At 39.1% G+C, this 19,590-nt stretch overlaps 1 protein-coding gene across 2 annotated transcripts; it reads left to right on the plus strand.

Moving 5' to 3' along the window:
• The first annotated feature begins 36 nt into the window (after window positions 1-36).
• On the plus strand, window positions 37-19,426 carry LOC138325834 (eukaryotic translation initiation factor 3 subunit H-like). Of its 2 annotated transcripts, XM_069271772.1 has the most exons (6): window positions 37-114; window positions 5,170-5,326; window positions 16,331-16,498; window positions 17,580-17,829; window positions 18,285-18,420; window positions 19,023-19,426. In XM_069271772.1, exons 1-6 carry the CDS (start codon window positions 55-57, stop codon window positions 19,242-19,244), a joined length of 993 nt encoding a protein of 330 aa, XP_069127873.1. In that variant the 5' UTR covers window positions 37-54; the 3' UTR covers window positions 19,245-19,426. The 2 variants fall into 2 exon arrangements, with proteins under 2 accessions (XP_069127873.1, XP_069127872.1); XM_069271771.1 differs by lacking the exons at window positions 37-114; window positions 5,170-5,326 and adding an exon at window positions 9,643-9,898.
• The last annotated feature ends 164 nt before the right edge of the window (window positions 19,427-19,590 follow it).

The following is a 19,590-nucleotide window of genomic DNA, read 5'->3' on the forward strand; positions in this document are numbered from 1 at the left end:
TTTCGTATTGGTAAAACGTTTTGAAGACTATGTTCATCCCTTTCATCTGGAAAAATGGCGACGGCAAGACCCACGTTGAGTTCAGCGGTACAATATGTCCAGATAGATGGTCTGGTAGGTCCCATAATAACACAAATCATTGATATTTCTTTGATTCACAACACATGATAAATGTTTGTACACATGATTGCCCATTAAAATTGATCAAAATATATCTTCATTGACGAGCATTTGACCGGCATATTTTATAAGACATTTCGTCCCACTAATCAACAACATAGATGAAGCGGGTTTCCCTAAATTTTCTATTTTACACAGTCGTTTCCTCATTTCATGAACAAGATAACAATAACTACTATTACAATCTTTTAAACCGATCGATAGCTAACTAGCTTTGTTTGTCGAAGTCTCCTCTGATCCTCATCCTGACACCTTGGTCATTAAGTGTGACCGCCAGAGCCAGTCCTGCAAAATCCGAACAACCTGAAAGTCTATTATTCCAATGTCGATACTCTTACACCAACCAAAAAGTTCGAACTTGAGGAATATGTTGAAAGAGAACAACCTGACCTTATCTGTCTGACTGAAATTCTCCCCAAGATGAGTGTTTACCCGTTAAGCAACTCGATATATGAACTAGTAAACTACCATGCCTTCTTCAGTGATGAAAATAAACGAGGAGTAGTGATCTATGTTAAAAACATATTTGACTCTGGAAAAGTCTGCCTAAACACCGACTGCAGTGACTATGTTACATGTTCTATCAAACTACGCGACCGAGACATCTTGATCATCTGCTGTATGTATCGTAGCCCTAACAGCGCGAATGAGGATAACACAAAAATTAACAACGTCATCAAAGCAGTTTTTAACACACCAGCGTCGCACAAAGTAATTGTGGGTGATTTTAATCACAAGGAAATTGACTGGATCAATCAGTCGTGTTCAGCAAGCATTGAGCATCAATCATCTAAATTCCTCGAAACGATAAGAGACTGTTTTTTTTATCAACATGTTAAGGAACCGACCAGGTACAGAGAGGGTCAAACTCCAAATCTACTTGACCTTGTGTTCTCCAATGAGGAAAACATGATAGAAGACTTGACCTATAATCAAAGCCTAGGCAAAAGCGACCACCTAGTGTTAACATTCAAGACCATTGTATATTGCCAACAAACACCAAACAACCGCTCAGATAACAAGCTCAATTTTCATAAAGGTGATTATAAAGATATTTCAGCGCACTTAACTGAAGTAAATCTAGTCGACCTCGAAAATATTCCAGGAGTAGTTGAGGCTTGGGATTCTCTTGCTGTCCTTATTAATAACAGTATTAAATTACATGTACCAGTGAGCAGGGCATCCCGGGCAAAATCCTACAGGAAGCACTACATCGACAAGACTTCTCGTGATGCAATTCGCAAAAAAAGTAGACTTTGGAAAAAATACCAACACTGTAAAACAGCAACAAACTTCAATAAATACAAGGAAGCGAGAAACACGACAACATCAGTTATAAGACGCTCCAAATACAACTATGAGAAAGACCTAGCCAGTAGAATAAAAACAAACCCAAAACTCTTCTGGAAGTACGTAAGATCCAAAATAAAAACTTCCACTGTTATAAATTCACTGGAGAAATCTAATGGGGAACTGACCAAGACTGACCAGGAAACTGCTGACACCTTCAATGAGTACTTTGCAAGTGTATTCGTGGAAGACGCCAATGCTGAACTACCTGAACTCCAAGAAATAAATTTCCAATATGTTCTTGATTCAATCTCTGTCACATCTGAAATGGTAGTCAAAGCAATAAAGAAACTAGACCCAATGAAAGCGCCAGGACCTGATGGAATCCATCCGAAACTTATTTTTGAAACAGCTGATGCAATCGCAAACCCCTTGTCAATAGTGTTCAACAAGTCAATTCAACAAAGTAAATTACCTGACTCGTGGAAAACAGCAAACGTGTGTCCGATTTTTAAAAAGGGATCTAAAAAGTCACCAGGCAATTATAGGCCAATAAGCCTTACATCAGTCCCTTGTAAAGTCCTACAACGTATTGTTCGAAACAGTATCATTGAAACACATGGACCGCGAACAACTGTTCTCGAAGCACCAACACGGATTCAGATCCGGTCACTCGTGTACGACCCAACTTCTGGAGGCTGTAGAAGACTGGACGGAGATCATGGACAAGGGAGGCAATACTGATGTTATTTATCTCGACTTCTGTAAGGCCTTCGATAAAGTGTCACACCGCCTTCTACTAAATAAACTTTACCATTATGGCATTAGAGGTCTAGTTCTGAAATGGATTAAAAACTTCCTCACTAACATGACACAACGTGTAGTCATCAACGGAAGCGAATCAAACCTACTACCCGTAACAAGTGGAGTCCCGCAGGGCAGTGTCCTAGGACCAGTTCTCTTCCTTATTTTTGTGAACGATATGCCAGACGTAGTAGATTGTGTGGTGAAACTGTTTGCTGACGATACAAAACTTTACTCTTCCATATCAAGTCCTGAGGAGCAACAAGCTCTCCAAAACAGCATCAATAAAAATCACAGCTTGGACTGAACAGTGGCTGATGACGCTCAACAATACAAAATGTAAACATATGGAGATAGGACGTACTACAAGACATTCCTCCTACAGTTTAACACAGTCTGGAACAACGTCAGAAATCGAAAAAGTAGATCAAGAAAAAGACTTAGGAGTTCATTTTGATGTGAAATTGAACTTTAGTTACCATGTCTGCAGTGTAGTATCAAAAGGAAACAAAGTACTTGGCATAATCTTCAGAACTTTCACATTTATGGACACGCAAATGTTCTTAACCCTTTACAAGACGTTAGTCCGGCCTCATCTTGAGTATGCCTCTACAGTTTGGTCACCACAGTTTGTAAAGGACAAAGTTGCCATAGAAAACGTCCAAAGAAGGGCAACCAAACGAGTGAACTCATTGCAAGACTTGCCGTATAGTGAACGACTAAAACGTCTCGGCCTACCAACTCTAGAGTACAGGAGAATTAGATTAGACATGGTGGAGGTGTTCAAAATCATCAACAATATAGATATTGTAGACCATCAAAGAATGTTTTCCTTCGCACGATATGGATCTACCAGAGGACACTCAAAAAAACTATACAAGAGACAAGTTAGACTTAATACCAGCAAAAATGTGTTCAGTAACAGAGTCATTACACAATGGAACTCACTACCAGAATCAGTTGTATCGGCGCCAACGACCAATAGTTTCAAAAGCCGCCTAAACAATCATTGGAAAGACCATCCCAATAAATTCACACCATCATTTTAATATGTACAGGATCAAAATGTGGTTAATATGGACCAAGAGACATTTAACGGTTCAATATCCCCTAAACAATCATTGGAAAGACTCAATATCTGTCTAATAAATCATTGGAAGGACCATCCCAATTAATTCTAACCATCATTACATTATGTACAGGATCATATGTGCTAAATATTGACCAAGAGACAATTAACGGTTCAATATCCCCTTATCGAAATTATGTAAATATTTTTTTTTCGTTTACTTTTTTCTTCATAAGTAACGAAAGGACAAGTTCGATCAAGTGCATCTAAGGTACCAATATATTTTAGCTACAAGTGAGGCATAGTGTCTATATATTTTATCAAAAAAAAAAAAAAAAAAAAAAATATGAGAAGAACTATCAATATTAGGTTAACAAATTAGGATGCTAATGTATATATACGTCACACCGGAAGAAGTATCTATAAGTAGAGAAGTTATCCACTAAGGGACAACCATATCTACTACGAGCCATGACATTCAAGAGGCATCTTTACAAGCCAAGACAGGCTTCCTTTTGATGCAGTTTTCAGCCAAAGTTCAGCCATGACTGGATCACGACCACTGGATCATATTCTGGACAGATGGTTGGTACTGGGGTCAAAGCAGATGAAATTAGTTAGATCCCACATACCGCTAACTTGAGGTCAAAATATTATTAATGCTTTCAAGAGTCAAAATAAATCAGTGTTGCTGCCAATCAGCATATATGTTATGTATTATACAGGTTGACCAGGAGAAGATCGACCTGATTCTGTAATTGTAGAAGAACAGGGAAAATATGCATATTAATCATGTTGAGAGCCCAAACCAAGAATGAGTCTCTGACAGTGGTGTGGAAACTACGGTTCTATTGACTGATTGAGCCAAAGAAGCATGCTTCGTCAGCTAATTATATAAGTGATAGAGGCCGTATTTTTCACTATGTACAAACCACACCGACCCACTCCTTTTACACTATGTATACTCCCCCTGTTTTCCTTGAGATTTCCTCAATCTCAAATCTGGACTCTCTAACCACCTTCCATGGGTTATTTTAGTTGGAGGCCAATGTAGAAGAACAGGGAAAATACACATATTATTCCTGTCTAGTGTCCCTTTTTGAAAAAGGAGGAAGGAGTGTAGCGAAATTGGACTGGGTCGATCATCATTGACCAGGTACTGATTTCACAAAACAAACTTACGTCAAAAACTTAAGTCTTAATTTTTCATGTAAGTTAAAGAAGGAGAAAAGCTTAAGTTTTGACTTCAGTCTGTATTTTTGTTTCAAGAAATTGGCACCAGGTAGCTCAGGGTTATAGAGCATTAGGCTAGTGTTCAAAGGTCACAGGTTCGAATCCCGGTCTGGCTGCTACATTTCTCCTCTCCTGTTACAAAATTGGCGCCCAAGTAAGATACCCACGGTGGTGGTATAAGGGTTTGTATGTCTTCGAGGGTGAAGACTTTGAAAAAGGAGGAAGCTTTAAGGAGTGTAGCGGGATTGGGCCGAGTCATCAGTGACCAGGTAGCTCAGCGGTAGAGCATTCAACTAGTGTTCGGAAGTCCTGGGTTTGAATCTCAGTGTGGCCGCTACATTTTCTCCTCTCCTGTTACATAATAGTGGAATCAGAACTGAACTGTATGGCGTACATGAGATCTGGTATATTTGCAATTTCTGGGGGTTACTTTTCTACACCATTATCTATTTATATGTAATCAAGCCCAAATCAGGTGGTTTCACAACCAGGTATAACCAGCAAAAAGTATGGGGTACTGCCCGCTACTGAAACCGATAGCCTTTGATGGTTTGTATCTTCAGTTAACCAAGAGCACCTTTGTTTTATTATAGGTGGTGCTGAAAGTGATTAAACACTGCCAGGAAGAAGGTGCAGGAGGTACTGACTTGGTACAGGGTGTACTCCTGGGATTGGTAGTGGAGAACCGACTGGAGATCACAAACTGCTTCCCGTTCCCCAGACATAATGAAGATGAGGACTTTGATGAAGGTTTGTTACAAAAGATGGGCTTAATTATATGACCTTGGTCTTATCAACTGATAATAATTGTATGATTTTTTTTCTTCTTTCTTTTTTATGGAGTGCATAGTTAAGGTGTCTGTAATGGGCACACTTTTCTCCTACCATTTACTGATTTGTCACGGGTGTTACCTAGGGTATAACAGATTGCACATGCTAACCTTTTGAACCTGAAGACAATTAACCGTGATGTCATGCGATGTAACCTTGGCGTGCATTGTCGTGACGTCATCAATATTGATGTTTAGTCAATGGAACCATGTTCATGTTGTGGTGAAAATACTTCTTTTTCGGCTATTATCGGGTATCTATTTTTTGTATATCCTTTGGACGGCCGTAACATATTCATGCGTAATTATTCATTTGCCCCATTTCATGCATCCTTCTGGAGCCCCACTGAGACCCTTGAAAACTAAATACTAGTTTTTAGCCCACCATCTGATGATGACAGCGCACTTAACTGAAGTAAATCTAATCGACCTCGAAAATATTCCAGGAGTAGTTGAGGCTTGGGATTCTCTTGCTGTCCTTATTAATAACAGTATTAAATTACATGTACCAGTGAGCAGGGCATCCCGGGCAAAATCCTACAGGAAGCACTACATCGACAAGACTTCTCGTGATGCAATTCGCAAAAAAAGTAGACTTTGGAAAAAATACCAACACTGTAAAACAGCAACAAACTTCAATAAATACAAGGAAGCGAGAAACACGACAACATCAGTTATAAGACGCTCCAAATACAACTATGAGAAAGACCTAGCCAGTAGAATAAAAACAAACCCAAAACTCTTCTGGAAGTACGTAAGATCCAAAATAAAAACTTCCACTGTTATAAATTCACTGGAGAAATCTAATGGGGAACTGACCAAGACTGACCAGGAAACTGCTGACACCTTCAATGAGTACTTTGCAAGTGTATTCGTGGAAGACGCCAATGCTGAACTACCTGAACTCCAAGAAATAAATTTCCAATATGTTCTTGATTCAATCTCTGTCACATCTGAAATGGTAGTCAAAGCAATAAAGAAACTAGACCCAATGAAAGCGCCAGGACCTGATGGAATCCATCCGAAACTTATTTTTGAAACAGCTGATGCAATCGCAAACCCCTTGTCAATAGTGTTCAACAAGTCAATTCAACAAAGTAAATTACCTGACTCGTGGAAAACAGCAAACGTGTGTCCGATTTTTAAAAAGGGATCTAAAAAGTCACCAGGCAATTATAGGCCAATAAGCCTTACATCAGTCCCTTGTAAAGTCCTACAACGTATTGTTCGAAACAGTATCATTGAACACATGGACCGCGAACAACTGTTCTCGAAGCACCAACACGGATTCAGATCCGGTCACTCGTGTACGACCCAACTTCTGGAGGCTGTAGAAGACTGGACGGAGATCATGGACAAGGGAGGCAATACTGATGTTATTTATCTCGACTTCTGTAAGGCCTTCGATAAAGTGTCACACCGCCTTCTACTAAATAAACTTTACCATTATGGCATTAGAGGTCTAGTTCTGAAATGGATTAAAAACTTCCTCACTAACATGACACAACGTGTAGTCATCAACGGAAGCGAATCAAACCTACTACCCGTAACAAGTGGAGTCCCGCAGGGCAGTGTCCTAGGACCAGTTCTCTTCCTTATTTTTGTGAACGATATGCCAGACGTAGTAGATTGTGTGGTGAAACTGTTTGCTGACGATACAAAACTTTACTCTTCCATATCAAGTCCTGAGGAGCAACAAGCTCTCCAAAACAGCATCAATAAAATCACAGCTTGGACTGAACAGTGGCTGATGACGCTCAACAATACAAAATGTAAACATATGGAGATAGGACGTACTACAAGACATTCCTCCTACAGTTTAACACAGTCTGGAACAACGTCAGAAATCGAAAAAGTAGATCAAGAAAAAGACTTAGGAGTTCATTTTGATGTGAAATTGAACTTTAGTTACCATGTCTGCAGTGTAGTATCAAAAGGAAACAAAGTACTTGGCATAATCTTCAGAACTTTCACATTTAATGGACACGCAAATGTTCTTAACCCTCTACAAGACGTTAGTCCGGCCTCATCTTGAGTACGCCTCTACAGTTTGGTCACCACAGTTTGTAAAGGACAAAGTTGCCATAGAAAACGTCCAAAGAAGGGCAACCAAACGAGTGAACTCATTGCAAGACTTGCCGTATAGTGAACGACTAAAACGTCTCGGCCTACCAACTCTAGAGTACAGGAGAATTAGATTAGACATGGTGGAGGTGTTCAAAATCATCAACAATATAGATATTGTAGACCATCAAAGAATGTTTTCCTTCGCACGATATGGATCTACCAGAGGACACTCAAAAAAACTATACAAGAGACAAGTTAGACTTAATACCAGCAAAAATGTGTTCAGTAACAGAGTCATTACACAATGGAACTCACTACCAGAATCAGTTGTATCGGCGCCAACGACCAATAGTTTCAAAAGCCGCCTAAACAATCATTGGAAAGACCATCCCAATAAATTCACACCATCATTTTAATATGTACAGGATCAAAATGTGGTTAATATGGACCAAGAGACATTTAACGGTTCAATATCCCCTAAACAATCATTGGAAAGACTCAATATCTGTCTAATAAATCATTGGAAGGACCATCCCAATTAATTCTAACCATCATTACATTATGTACAGGATCATATGTGCTAAATATTGACCAAGAGACAATTAACGGTTCAATATCCCCTTATCGAAATTATGTAAATATTTTTTTTTTCGTTTACTTTTTTCTCATATAAGTAACGAAAGGACAAGTTCGATCAAGTGCATCTAAGGTACCAATATATTTTAGCTACAAGTGAGGCATAGTGTCTATATATTTTATCAAAAAAAAAAAAAAAAAAAAAAAAAAATATGAGAAGAACTATCAATATTAGGTTAACAAATTAGGATGCTAATGTATATATACGTCACACCGGAAGAAGTATCTATAAGTAGAGAAGTTATCCACTAAGGGACAACCATATCTACTACGAGCCATGACATTCAAGAGGCATCTTTACAAGCCAAGACAGGCTTCCTTTTGATGCAGTTTTCAGCCAAAGTTCAGCCATGACTGGATCACGACCACTGGATCATATTCTGGACAGATGGTTGGTACTGGGGTCAAAGCAGATGAAATTAGTTAGATCCCACATACCGCTAACTTGAGGTCAAAATATTATTAATGCTTTCAAGAGTCAAAATAAATCAGTGTTGCTGCCAATCAGCATATATGTTATGTATTATACAGGTTGACCAGGAGAAGATCGACCTGATTCTGTAATTGTAGAAGAACAGGGAAAATATGCATATTAATCATGTTGAGAGCCCAAACCAGGAATGAGTCTCTGACAGTGGTGTGGAAACTACGGTTCTATTGACTGATTGAGCCAAAGAAGCATGCTTCGTCAGCTAATTATATAAGTGATAGAGGCCGTATTTTTCACTATGTACAAACCACACCGACCCACTCCTTTTACACTATGTATACTCCCCCTGTTTTCCTTGAGATTTCCTCAATCTCAAATCTGGACTCTCTAACCACCTTCCATGGGTTATTTTAGTTGGAGGCCAATGTAGAAGAACAGGGAAAATACACATATTATTCCTGTCTAGTGTCCCTTTTTGAAAAAGGAGGAAGGAGTGTAGCGAAATTGGACTGGGTCGATCATCATTGACCAGGTACTGATTTCACAAAACAAACTTACGTCAAAAACTTAAGTCTTAATTTTTCATGTAAGTTAAAGAAGGAGAAAAGCTTAAGTTTTGACTTCAGTCTGTATTTTTGTTTCAAGAAATTGGCACCAGGTAGCTCAGGGTTATAGAGCATTAGGCTAGTGTTCAAAGGTCACAGGTTCGAATCCCGGTCTGGCTGCTACATTTCTCCTCTCCTGTTACAAAATTGGCGCCCAACTAAGATACCCACGGTGGTGGTATAAGGGTTTGTATGTCTTCGAGGGTGAAGACTTTGAAAAAGGAGGAAGCTTTAAGGAGTGTAGCGGGATTGGGCCGAGTCATCAGTGACCAGGTAGCTCAGCGGTAGAGCATTCAACTAGTGTTCGGAAGTCCTGGGTTTGAATCTCAGTGTGGCCGCTACATTTTCTCCTCTCCTGTTACATAATAGTGGAATCAGAACTGAACTGTATGGCGTACATGAGATCTGGTATATTTGCAATTTCTGGGGGTTACTTTTCTACACCATTATCTATTTATATGTAATCAAGCCCAAATCAGGTGGTTTCACAACCAGGTATAACCAGCAAAAAGTATGGGGTACTGCCCGCTACTGAAACCGATAGCCTTTGATGGTTTGTATCTTCAGTTAACCAAGAGCACCTTTGTTTTATTACAGGTGGTGCTGAAAGTGATTAAACACTGCCAGGAAGAAGGTGCAGGAGGTACTGACTTGGTACAGGGTGTACTCCTGGGATTGGTAGTGGAGAACCGACTGGAGATCACAAACTGCTTCCCGTTCCCCAGACATAATGAAGATGAGGACTTTGATGAAGGTTTGTTACAAAAGATGGGCTTAATTATATGACCTTGGTCTTATCAACTGATAATAATTGTATGATTTTTTTTCTTCTTTCTTTTTTATGGAGTGCATAGTTAAGGTGTCTGTAATGGGCACACTTTTCTCCTACCATTTACTGATTTGTCACGGGTGTTACCTAGGGTATAACAGATTGCACATGCTAACCTTTTGAACCTGAAGACAATTACGTGATGTCATGCGATGTAACCTTGGCGTGCATTGTCGTGACGTCATCAATATTGATGTTCAGTCAATGGAACCATGTTCATGTTGTGGTGAAAATACTTCTTTTTCGGCTATTATCCGGTATCTATTTTTTGTATATCCTTTGGACGGCCGTAACATATTCATGCGTAATTATTCATTTGCCCCATTTCATGCATCCTTCTGGAGCCCCACTGAGACCCTTGAAAACTAAATACTAGTTTTTAGCCCACCATCTGATGATGGTGGGCTATTCAAATCACCATCTTGAATTTTGATAGTTAGAGATTGTTACCGCTATTCCACGGAAAGTACTAAAGGAATCTTTCTCAGATTTCATATGTAGGTTCCCCCTAGGACCCTAGTTGTGCATATTGCATTTTGAAACCGATCGGTCAACAAGATGGCCGACAGGTGGCCATCTTGGATTTTGATAGTTAAAGATTGTTACCGCTATTTCCCAGAAAGTACTGAAGGGATCTTTCTCAAATTTCATATCTAAGTTCCCCTAGGTCCCTAGTTGTGCAAATTGCATTTTGGGACCGATCAGTCAACAAGATGGCCGACAGGCAGCCATCTTGGATTTTGATATTTAAAGATTGTAACCGCTATTTCCCAGAAAGTACTGAAGGGATCTTTCTCAAATTTCATATGTTGGTTCCCCTTGGGCCCTAGTTGTGCATGTTTTGGGAGTAATCGGTCAACAAGATGGCCGACAGGCGGCCATCTTAGATTTTGACAGTTAAAGTTTGTTACCGCTATTTCTCGGAAAGTACTGAAGGGATCTTTCTCAAATTTCATATGTAGGTCCCTCTAGGGCCCTTGTTGTGCATATTGTGTCTTGGGACTAATCGGTCAACAAAATGGCCGCCTGGCAGCCATCTTGGATTTTGATAATTAAAGTTTGCTAATGCTATTTCTCAAAATGTGCTGAAGGGATCTCTTTCAAATTTTATATGTAGGCTTCCCTAGGGCCCTAGTGCATATTGCATTTTGTAACTGATCGGTCAACAAGATGGCTGAACGGCTGCCATCTTGGATTTTGATAGTTAGAGATTGTTACCGCTATTCCGCGGAAAGTACTAAAGGAATCTTTCTCAAATTTCATATGTAGGTTCCCCCTAGGACCCTAGTTGTGCATATTGCATTTTGGGACCGATCGGTCAACAAGATGGCCGACAGGCAGCTGTCTTGGATTTTGATAGTTAAAGATTGTTACCGCTATTTCCCAGAAAGTACTGAAGGGATCTTTCTCAAATTTCATATGTAAGTTCCCCTAGGTCGCTAGTTGTGCATATTGCATTTTGGGACCGATCAGTCAACAAGATGGTCGACAGGCAGCCATCTTGGATTTTGATATTTAAAGATTGTTACCGCTATTTCCCAGAAAGTACTGAAGGGATCTTTCTCAAATTTCATATGTTGGTTCCCCTAGGGCCCTAGTTGTGCATGTTGCATTTTGGGAGTAATCGGTCAACAAGATGGCCGACAGGCGGCCATCTTAGATTTTGACAGTTAAAGTTTGTTACCGCTATTTCTCGAAAAGTACTTAGGGGATCTTTCTCAAATTTCATATGTAGGTCCCTCTAGGGCCCTAGTTGTGCATATTGTGTCTTGGGACCAATCGGTCAACAAAATGGCCGCCTGGCAGCCATCTTTGATTTTGATAATTAAAGTTTGCTATTGCTATTCTACTCAAAACGTGCTGAAGGGATCTCTCTCAAATTTTATATGTAGGCTTCCCTAGGGCCCTAGTGCATATTGCATTTTGTAACTGATCGGTCAACAAGATGGCTGAATGGCTGCCATCTTGGATTTTGATAGTTAGAGATTGTTACCGCTATTCCGCGGAAAGTACTAAAGGAATCTTTCTCAAATTTCATATGTAGGTTCCCCCTAGGACCCTAGTTGTGCATATTGCATTTTGGGACCGATCGGTCAACAAGATGGCCGACAGGCAGCCGTCTTGGATTTTGATAGTTAAAGATTGTTACCACTATTTCCCAGAAAGTACTGAAGGGATCTTTCTCAAATTTCATATGTAAGTTCCCCTAGGTCCCTAGTTGTGCAAATTGCATTTTGGGACCGATCAGTCAACAAGATGGTCGACAGGCAGCCATCTTGGATTTTGATATTTAAAGATTGTTACCGCTATTTCCCAGAAAGTACTGAAGGGATCTTTCTCAAATTTCATATGTTGGTTCCCCTAGGGCCCTAGTTGTGCATGTTTTGGGAGTAATCGGTCAACAAGATGGCCGACAGGCGGCCATCTTAGATTTTGACAGTTAAAGTTTGTTACCGCTATTTCTCGGAAAGTACTGAAGGGATCTTTCTCAAATTTCATATGTAGGTCCCTCTAGGGCCCTAGTTGTGCATATTGTGTCTTGGAACCAATCGGTCAACAAAATGGCTGCCTGGCAGCCATCTTTGATTTTGATAATTAAAGTTTGCTATTGCTATTTCTCAAAACGTGCTGAAGGGATCTCTCTCAAATTTTATATGTAGGCTTCCCTAGGGCCCTAGTGCATATTGCATTTTGTAACTGATCGGTCAACAAGATGGCTGAACGGCTGCCATCTTGGATTTTGATAGTTAGAGATTGTTACCGCTATTCCGCGGAAAGTACTAAAGGAATCTTTCTCAAATTTCATATGTAGGTTCCCCCTAGGACCCTAGTTGTGCATATTGCATTTTGGGACCGATCGGTCAACAAGATGGCCGACAGGCAGCCGTCTTGGATTTTGATAGTTAAAGATTGTTACCACTATTTCCCAGAAAGTACTGAAGGGATCTTTCTCAAATTTCATATGTAAGTTCCCCTAGGTCCCTAGTTGTGCAAATTGCATTTTGGGACCGATCAGTCAACAAGATGGTCGACAGGCAGCCATCTTGGATTTTGATATTTAAAGATTGTTACCGCTATTTCCCAGAAAGTACTGAAGGGATCTTTCTCAAATTTCATATGTTGGTTCCCCTAGGGCCCTAGTTGTGCATGTTGCATTTTGGGAGTAATCGGTCAACAAGATGGCCGACAGGCGGCCATCTTAGATTTTGACAGTTAAAGTTTGTTACCGCTATCTCTCGAAAAGTACTGAAGGGATCTTTCTCAAATTTCATATGTAGGTCACTCTAGGGCCCTAGTTGTGCATATTGTGTCTTGGAACCAATCGGTCAACAAAATGGCTGCCTGGCAGCCATCTTGGATTTTGATAATTAAAGTTTGCTATTGCTATTTCTCAAAACGTGCTGAAGGGATCTCTCAAATTTTATATGTAGGCTTCCCTAGGGCCCTAGTGCATATTGCATTTTGTAACTGATCGGTCAACAAGATGGCTGAACGGCTGCCATCTTGGATTTTGATAGTTAGAGATTGTTACCGCTATTCCGCGGAAAGTACTAAAGGAATCTTTCTCAAATTTCATATGTAGGTTCCCCCTAGGACCCTAGTTGTGCATATTGCATTTTGGGACCGATCGGTCAACAAGATGGCCGACAGGCAGCCGTCTTGGATTTTGATAGTTAAAGATTGTTACCACTATTTCCCAGAAAGTACTGAAGGGATCTTTCTCAAATTTCATATGTAAGTTCCCCTAGGTCCCTAGTTGTGCAAATTGCATTTTGGGACCGATCAGTCAACAAGATGGTCGACAGGCAGCCATCTTGGATTTTGATATTTAAAGATTGTTACCGCTATTTCCCAGAAAGTACTGAAGGGATCTTTCTCAAATTTCATATGTTGGTTCCCCTAGGGCCCTAGTTGTGCATGTTGCATTTTGGGAGTAATCGGTCAACAAGATGGCCGACAGGCGGCCATCTTAGATTTTGACAGTTAAAGTTTGTTACCGCTATTTCTCGAAAAGTACTTAGGGGATCTTTCTCAAATTTCATATGTAGGTCCCTCTAGGGCCCTAGTTGTGCATATTGTGTCTTGGGACCAATCGGTCAACAAAATGGCCGCCTGGCAGCCATCTTTGATTTTGATAATTAAAGTTTGCTATTGCTATTTCTCAAAACGTGCTGAAGGGATCTCTCTCAAATTTTATATGTAGGCTTCCCTAGGGCCCTAGTGCATATTGCATTTTGTAACTGATCGGTCAACAAGATGGCTGAATGGCTGCCATCTTGGATTTTGATAGTTAGAGATTGTTACCGCTATTCCCCGCGGAAAGTACTAAAGGAATCTTTCTCAAATTTCATATGTAGGTTCCCCCTAGGACCCTAGTTGTGCATATTGCATTTTGGGACCGATCGGTCAACAAGATGGCCGACAGGCAGCCGTCTTGGATTTTGATAGTTAAAGATTGTTACCGCTATTTCCCAGAAAGTACTGAAGGGATCTTTCTCAAATTTCATATGTAAGTTCCCCTAGGTCCCTAGTTGTGCAAATTGCATTTTGGGACCGATCAGTCAACAAGATGGTCGACAGGCAGCCATCTTGGATTTTGATATTTAAAGATTGTTACCGCTATTTCCCAGAAAGTACTGAAGGGATCTTTCTCAAATTTCATATGTTGGTTCCCCTAGGGCCCTAGTTGTGCATGTTGCATTTTGGGAGTAATCGGTCAACAAGATGGCCGACAGACGGCCATCTTAGATTTTGACAGTTAAAGTTTGTTACCGCTATTTCTCGAAAAGTACTGAAGGGATCTTTCTCAAATTTCATATGTAGGTCACTCTAGGGCCCTAGTTGTGCATATTGTGTCTTGGAACCAATCGGTCAACAAAATGGCTGCCTGGCAGCCATCTTGGATTTTGATAATTAAAGTTTGCTATTGCTATTTCTCAAAATGTGCTGAAGGGATCTCTCTCAAATTTTATATGTAGGCTTCCCTAGGGCCCTAGTGCATATTGCATTTTGTAACTGATCGGTCAACAAGATGGCTGAACGGCCGCCATCTTGGATTTCATTGTTGAAGTTTGTTACCACTATTTCTTAGAAAGTACTATAGTGATCTGTCTCAAATTTTATATGTAGTGTGTTTGAAAAGGTTGAAAAGCAGGCAAAAGATCCCTCTTTCCATTGTCAGACAGATTATTCTTTGGTGGGCGCCAAGATCCCTCTGGGATCTCTTGTTTGAAAAAGAGATGTTCATCCCTATATAGCATGTCAATGTCGATTCGGTCATTGCATTAGTGACGTCACAAATCACTTTTGAACATGCCCAAATAAGTCAAAAATTGAGGTCTGAAATCCAGATTTTAGAGTGTGACGGGAAACCTGTCATTGTGAGCTTAATTATCAAGATACAGACATGCAGATGGTCTTAAACAATAGAAGAGATATCAAAGTAAGAGGAAATAGAGAGAAAGGGAAAGGGAAGGGAAAAATAGCACCAATTTAAAAAAAAAACAACAAAAAAACAAGTCCTACGCGCAGGTTTTTGCCTCCCATGACCCGTGCGTGGTGACCTTTAGGGGACTTCTGGTGGCTGTTTTTGCTTGTTTGTAGTGTGTACTGTTTGTTATCATCGTGAAAATGGCATCAAACCGAAATCTAGGTACAAACTGCTTTCATAGATGACATTTGTTATAACCTACTATCAAATTGAGTCAAGTACGAATCCTGCCGGCCGTCGAAAGGATATGAGAGAAAAAATATCATTCTGTACCTATGAGGGTGTGACAACAAAATCACAATTCTTGGGAAATTCCTGTGTTCATGAATTTCCCCTTGGGTTGTGATTTCGTTGTCACACCCTCATAGGTAGGGAAAGATTCTATTAGACTCCAACTCTGGATCATATTGTTCAGAACCTGTAGGCAGCAGATATGTTGTATAACTAAGGTAACCTATACACAAGGTGTAGGTAGTTTTTCTCCTAGATCTCAGATTTGGAGTCTGTGTGAGTAATAATGACAGATAGAGAAGCTGAAAACATCCATAAAACTATGCAAACAGGACCTTACAGTGAATGACCAGTGGTGTAATTTACTAGTCTTCACTGACCTACTTAAATTACATTGGAAATCATGGGTATTCATCCAATGCCAAATTAATCTTTGAAATTCTGATGGATTGTTAAGAATATTTTTTACCTAGCTTTGTCATTTATCATAAATGTTAACTGTAATGACTAATCAAATTTCAGAGTGTTCAAAATTAGGTGTTCTGGACATACATGATATATGCACCTTAAAAATGGTACATCAATTGCTGATTGCTGCATCAATATTTTAAACATTTATATATTTTCTCTTACAGTTCAATATCAGATGGAGATGATGAGGAATCTTCGCCACGTTAATATTGACCATCTCCACGTTGGCTGGTATCAGAGTACATATTTCGGTTCCTTTATTAACAGACTGTTCCTTGACTCACAGTTTAACTACCAACATTCTATAGAGGAGTCTGTTGTCCTTATCTACGGTAAGTCACATTGAAGTAATTCAAAATCCATGATAGGATACTCCAATGTTTCATTATCCAAAACTTTGCTTTTCTGCCATGTTCAAATTAAAGGGCAATATCTTAAAGCAGTTTCCTTACTAAAGTCAAGTTCATTTGAAAAGAAAGATTTTGGTATTTATAAAGTTTATGGCTCGACCTGTGTAAAATAACAAAATAGAATATGTGGTTACAATTTGGGTATTATACTTCAACTGTATAACTGTAGTAAGTAATTAGTATGGGTTGGTCACACAAAATGAAAACTTGTATGATAATAGTAGATGATTGTGGCACTTGCTATGGTAGCTCCGCCATTTTCAGAAAGTACTGAAGATTTTTCTCAAATTTCATACGTAGGTTCCCCTAGTAAAGATCTAAAATTTGGAAAAAAAAGATGATCAGCAAGAGAAATGTAAAAGGATCACACAGAATGTATTAAAGGTGTCTTTCTCTGTTAAACCTGTGGTAGCCTTTGAATTTAACATGTTTTGTGTACGAGAATACCTTTAAATATCTGGTAACTAAACCATATTTGTATTTTCTTTTGGAATGTTTACATAAGAATCAGGGTTTTGGGTATACAGAGGGAATATTGTCCACATGATGATTTTCAGATTTAACTCCAACAGACCTTGTAATTAGCTTTAAAGTGAACAGTCGGGCAAGGATGGCTAAAGTCGGTAAAAATGATGTGAGTGTATTCAGTAGAATTTCTTATGAAATAGAAAAATAAAATATCTCGTCAGAATCTGTCTGCGTACGAAGAAATTAATTTAAAGTACATGAATCCTAAAACTTCCTCCCGGCTGACTATGTCCCTGGTTACATTTCCACGCAGCCTCGCTTTCAATGCTTTCAACTTTTCTTTATTTCAATGGTCAGAACTGGGAAGCGTAAGCAGAACTTGACCGTCGTTTTAATTTGTGAGAACTTTTGGAAGGCCAATGAACGCATTAAAACTGAATTTCTTTGCCCGACTATTCACTTTAAGAATATCTTTTTCAATTGAAATTAAAAAAAAAAAAATAGAAAAAAACATGATATATTATTGGCATTTCAGATCCATTAAGAACCACAAAGGGATATTTGTCACTCAAAGCCTACAGACTAACAAAAGAGATGATGGACTTCTACAGGGAGGGTGACTTTACCCCTGACAGTCTGAAGGAAGCTGGCATCAGCTTCAAAAACATGCTTGAAGAAATCCCTGTCATCATTAGGAATTCCCACCTCTGTAACAGTCTTCTGTGTGAAGTGGATCAGAGCCTCAACTCCAGCCAGAAATTTAACTTCCTGGATCTTGCAACAAGGTAAATGTGAAATGCTTCACTTTTATGTATCATATCAGTTGTTTATTTTTCATTTTCATTGAACAATTCCATGAACAGATTATAAATCTGAAAAATATTTACTAGTGTACCTCACCTTCCTTCACCACCACAACATGGCTCCTTATAGAAGTGAACCAAACCTTAGAATTAAATGACAATGATTGGTAAGTAGGAGTGCACCATAAGGCATTCTTTAACACTACAAACAAAACCAATTACTGGTATAAAAATACTGTAATTTTCTCTTTCATGTTTGCAAAGAAGTTCTGTCTGTATGAACTTAATATTAACCACCAGAGTCAGCATGATTATATAAACTTGATAAAGTATAAAGAAAATACTAATTGCAAAAAAACTTTTATTCGACTTGTGGCATGATGTGTGGAAAAAATTCCAGAATTAACAATTTGCTAATACTCTTCTGTGTATTACAGCTCTATGCTTGAGAAGAATCTCCGGCAGTTGATGGAATGTGTGGACGACGTAGCCATGGATGCTAACCGTTACCTCAATTATCAGAGACAGGCAGCAAAACAGAAACTACAAAAGTCACAGTACCTTCAGAAAAGGGTATGTACTTTTACCTGTAGCTATATTTTAGTGATAACTTCACTTTGTCAGTGATACAGTAGCTTGTCTGGTGTTTACTATTCATTTTCTACAAGTACAAATCTCTGAAACTCAGAGTGATTAACTATTTGGTTGCTCTTTAACTCCCACTCCACTCCACCAAGGAATCATAAGCACTATTTAGTGGCACAATCAAACCTGTCTATAAAGACCACTCAAGGAATGAGAGCTTATGGATAATCATCAATATAGCCTAGTGATCTTTATACATAGGTCAAATTGTGTTATAAATGACCATTTGGTACACTAAGAAAGTCGTCTTAATAATCAGGTGGTCCTTATAAGGTAGTCACTAAAACATTCCCGGACCCATATTCTTGAAACAAACTTAATACGTAAAGATCAGACTTAAGAAGCAGGAGACTGACTTAAGCTGCATAGGCACTAGGACTCATGTTTATGGATATCACCCATAGAATATATTTACACTAATCGTATAAAAGTAATAGTTAATAAGAATGATTTATTTTAGAGTCTTATAGTCCGATATTTTAATTGGATTGCTGTACAGTTAACATATGATATCTGTTTGACTCATACAGGCACAGGAGAATACCCAGCGAGCACAACATGGAGAGCCCCCACTTCCCGAAGAGGACATCAACAAACTGTTCAAACCCCTCCAGCCCATGGAGCGCCTAAACAGCCTTCTTTTAGCTGGCCAGATAGACAACTACTGTGCACAAGTTGGGGACTTTGCATCTCAAAGCTTAGGAAAGTTATTCTTGTCTGAAAGCTTGAAAAATAAGCCAGCAGAAAATTAGACATTTTATAATTTACAGTGAAGAAAACATACTTGTTCCAGATAAAGGATAGACAAATCAAAAGACAGTGAAACGATTGATGCCGTCGCCACTTAACAAACTAGATATCTTTTTAAAGAATTTGAAAGCTGTGAGATGGAAAATAAATTATTCAAAAAGAATAAATATTGCTTTGCCTTGTTGGTAGGTTTTAATTTCTTTTACTCTCTTACTGAACAAAACAACATCTTTTCTCACTTTCAGCAAAGAATTTTGACTTCAAATAGAATGGAGAAAATATTTCCATTTTTAATCGTACATTTGTAAGAAGTGCAAAAATGAAATCAGATGTTTTCATTAGTTGGGG

This window comes from Argopecten irradians, chromosome 6 (genome assembly GCF_041381155.1).
Source record: "Argopecten irradians isolate NY chromosome 6, Ai_NY, whole genome shotgun sequence".
Taxonomy (NCBI): Eukaryota; Metazoa; Mollusca; class Bivalvia; order Pectinida; family Pectinidae; genus Argopecten; species Argopecten irradians.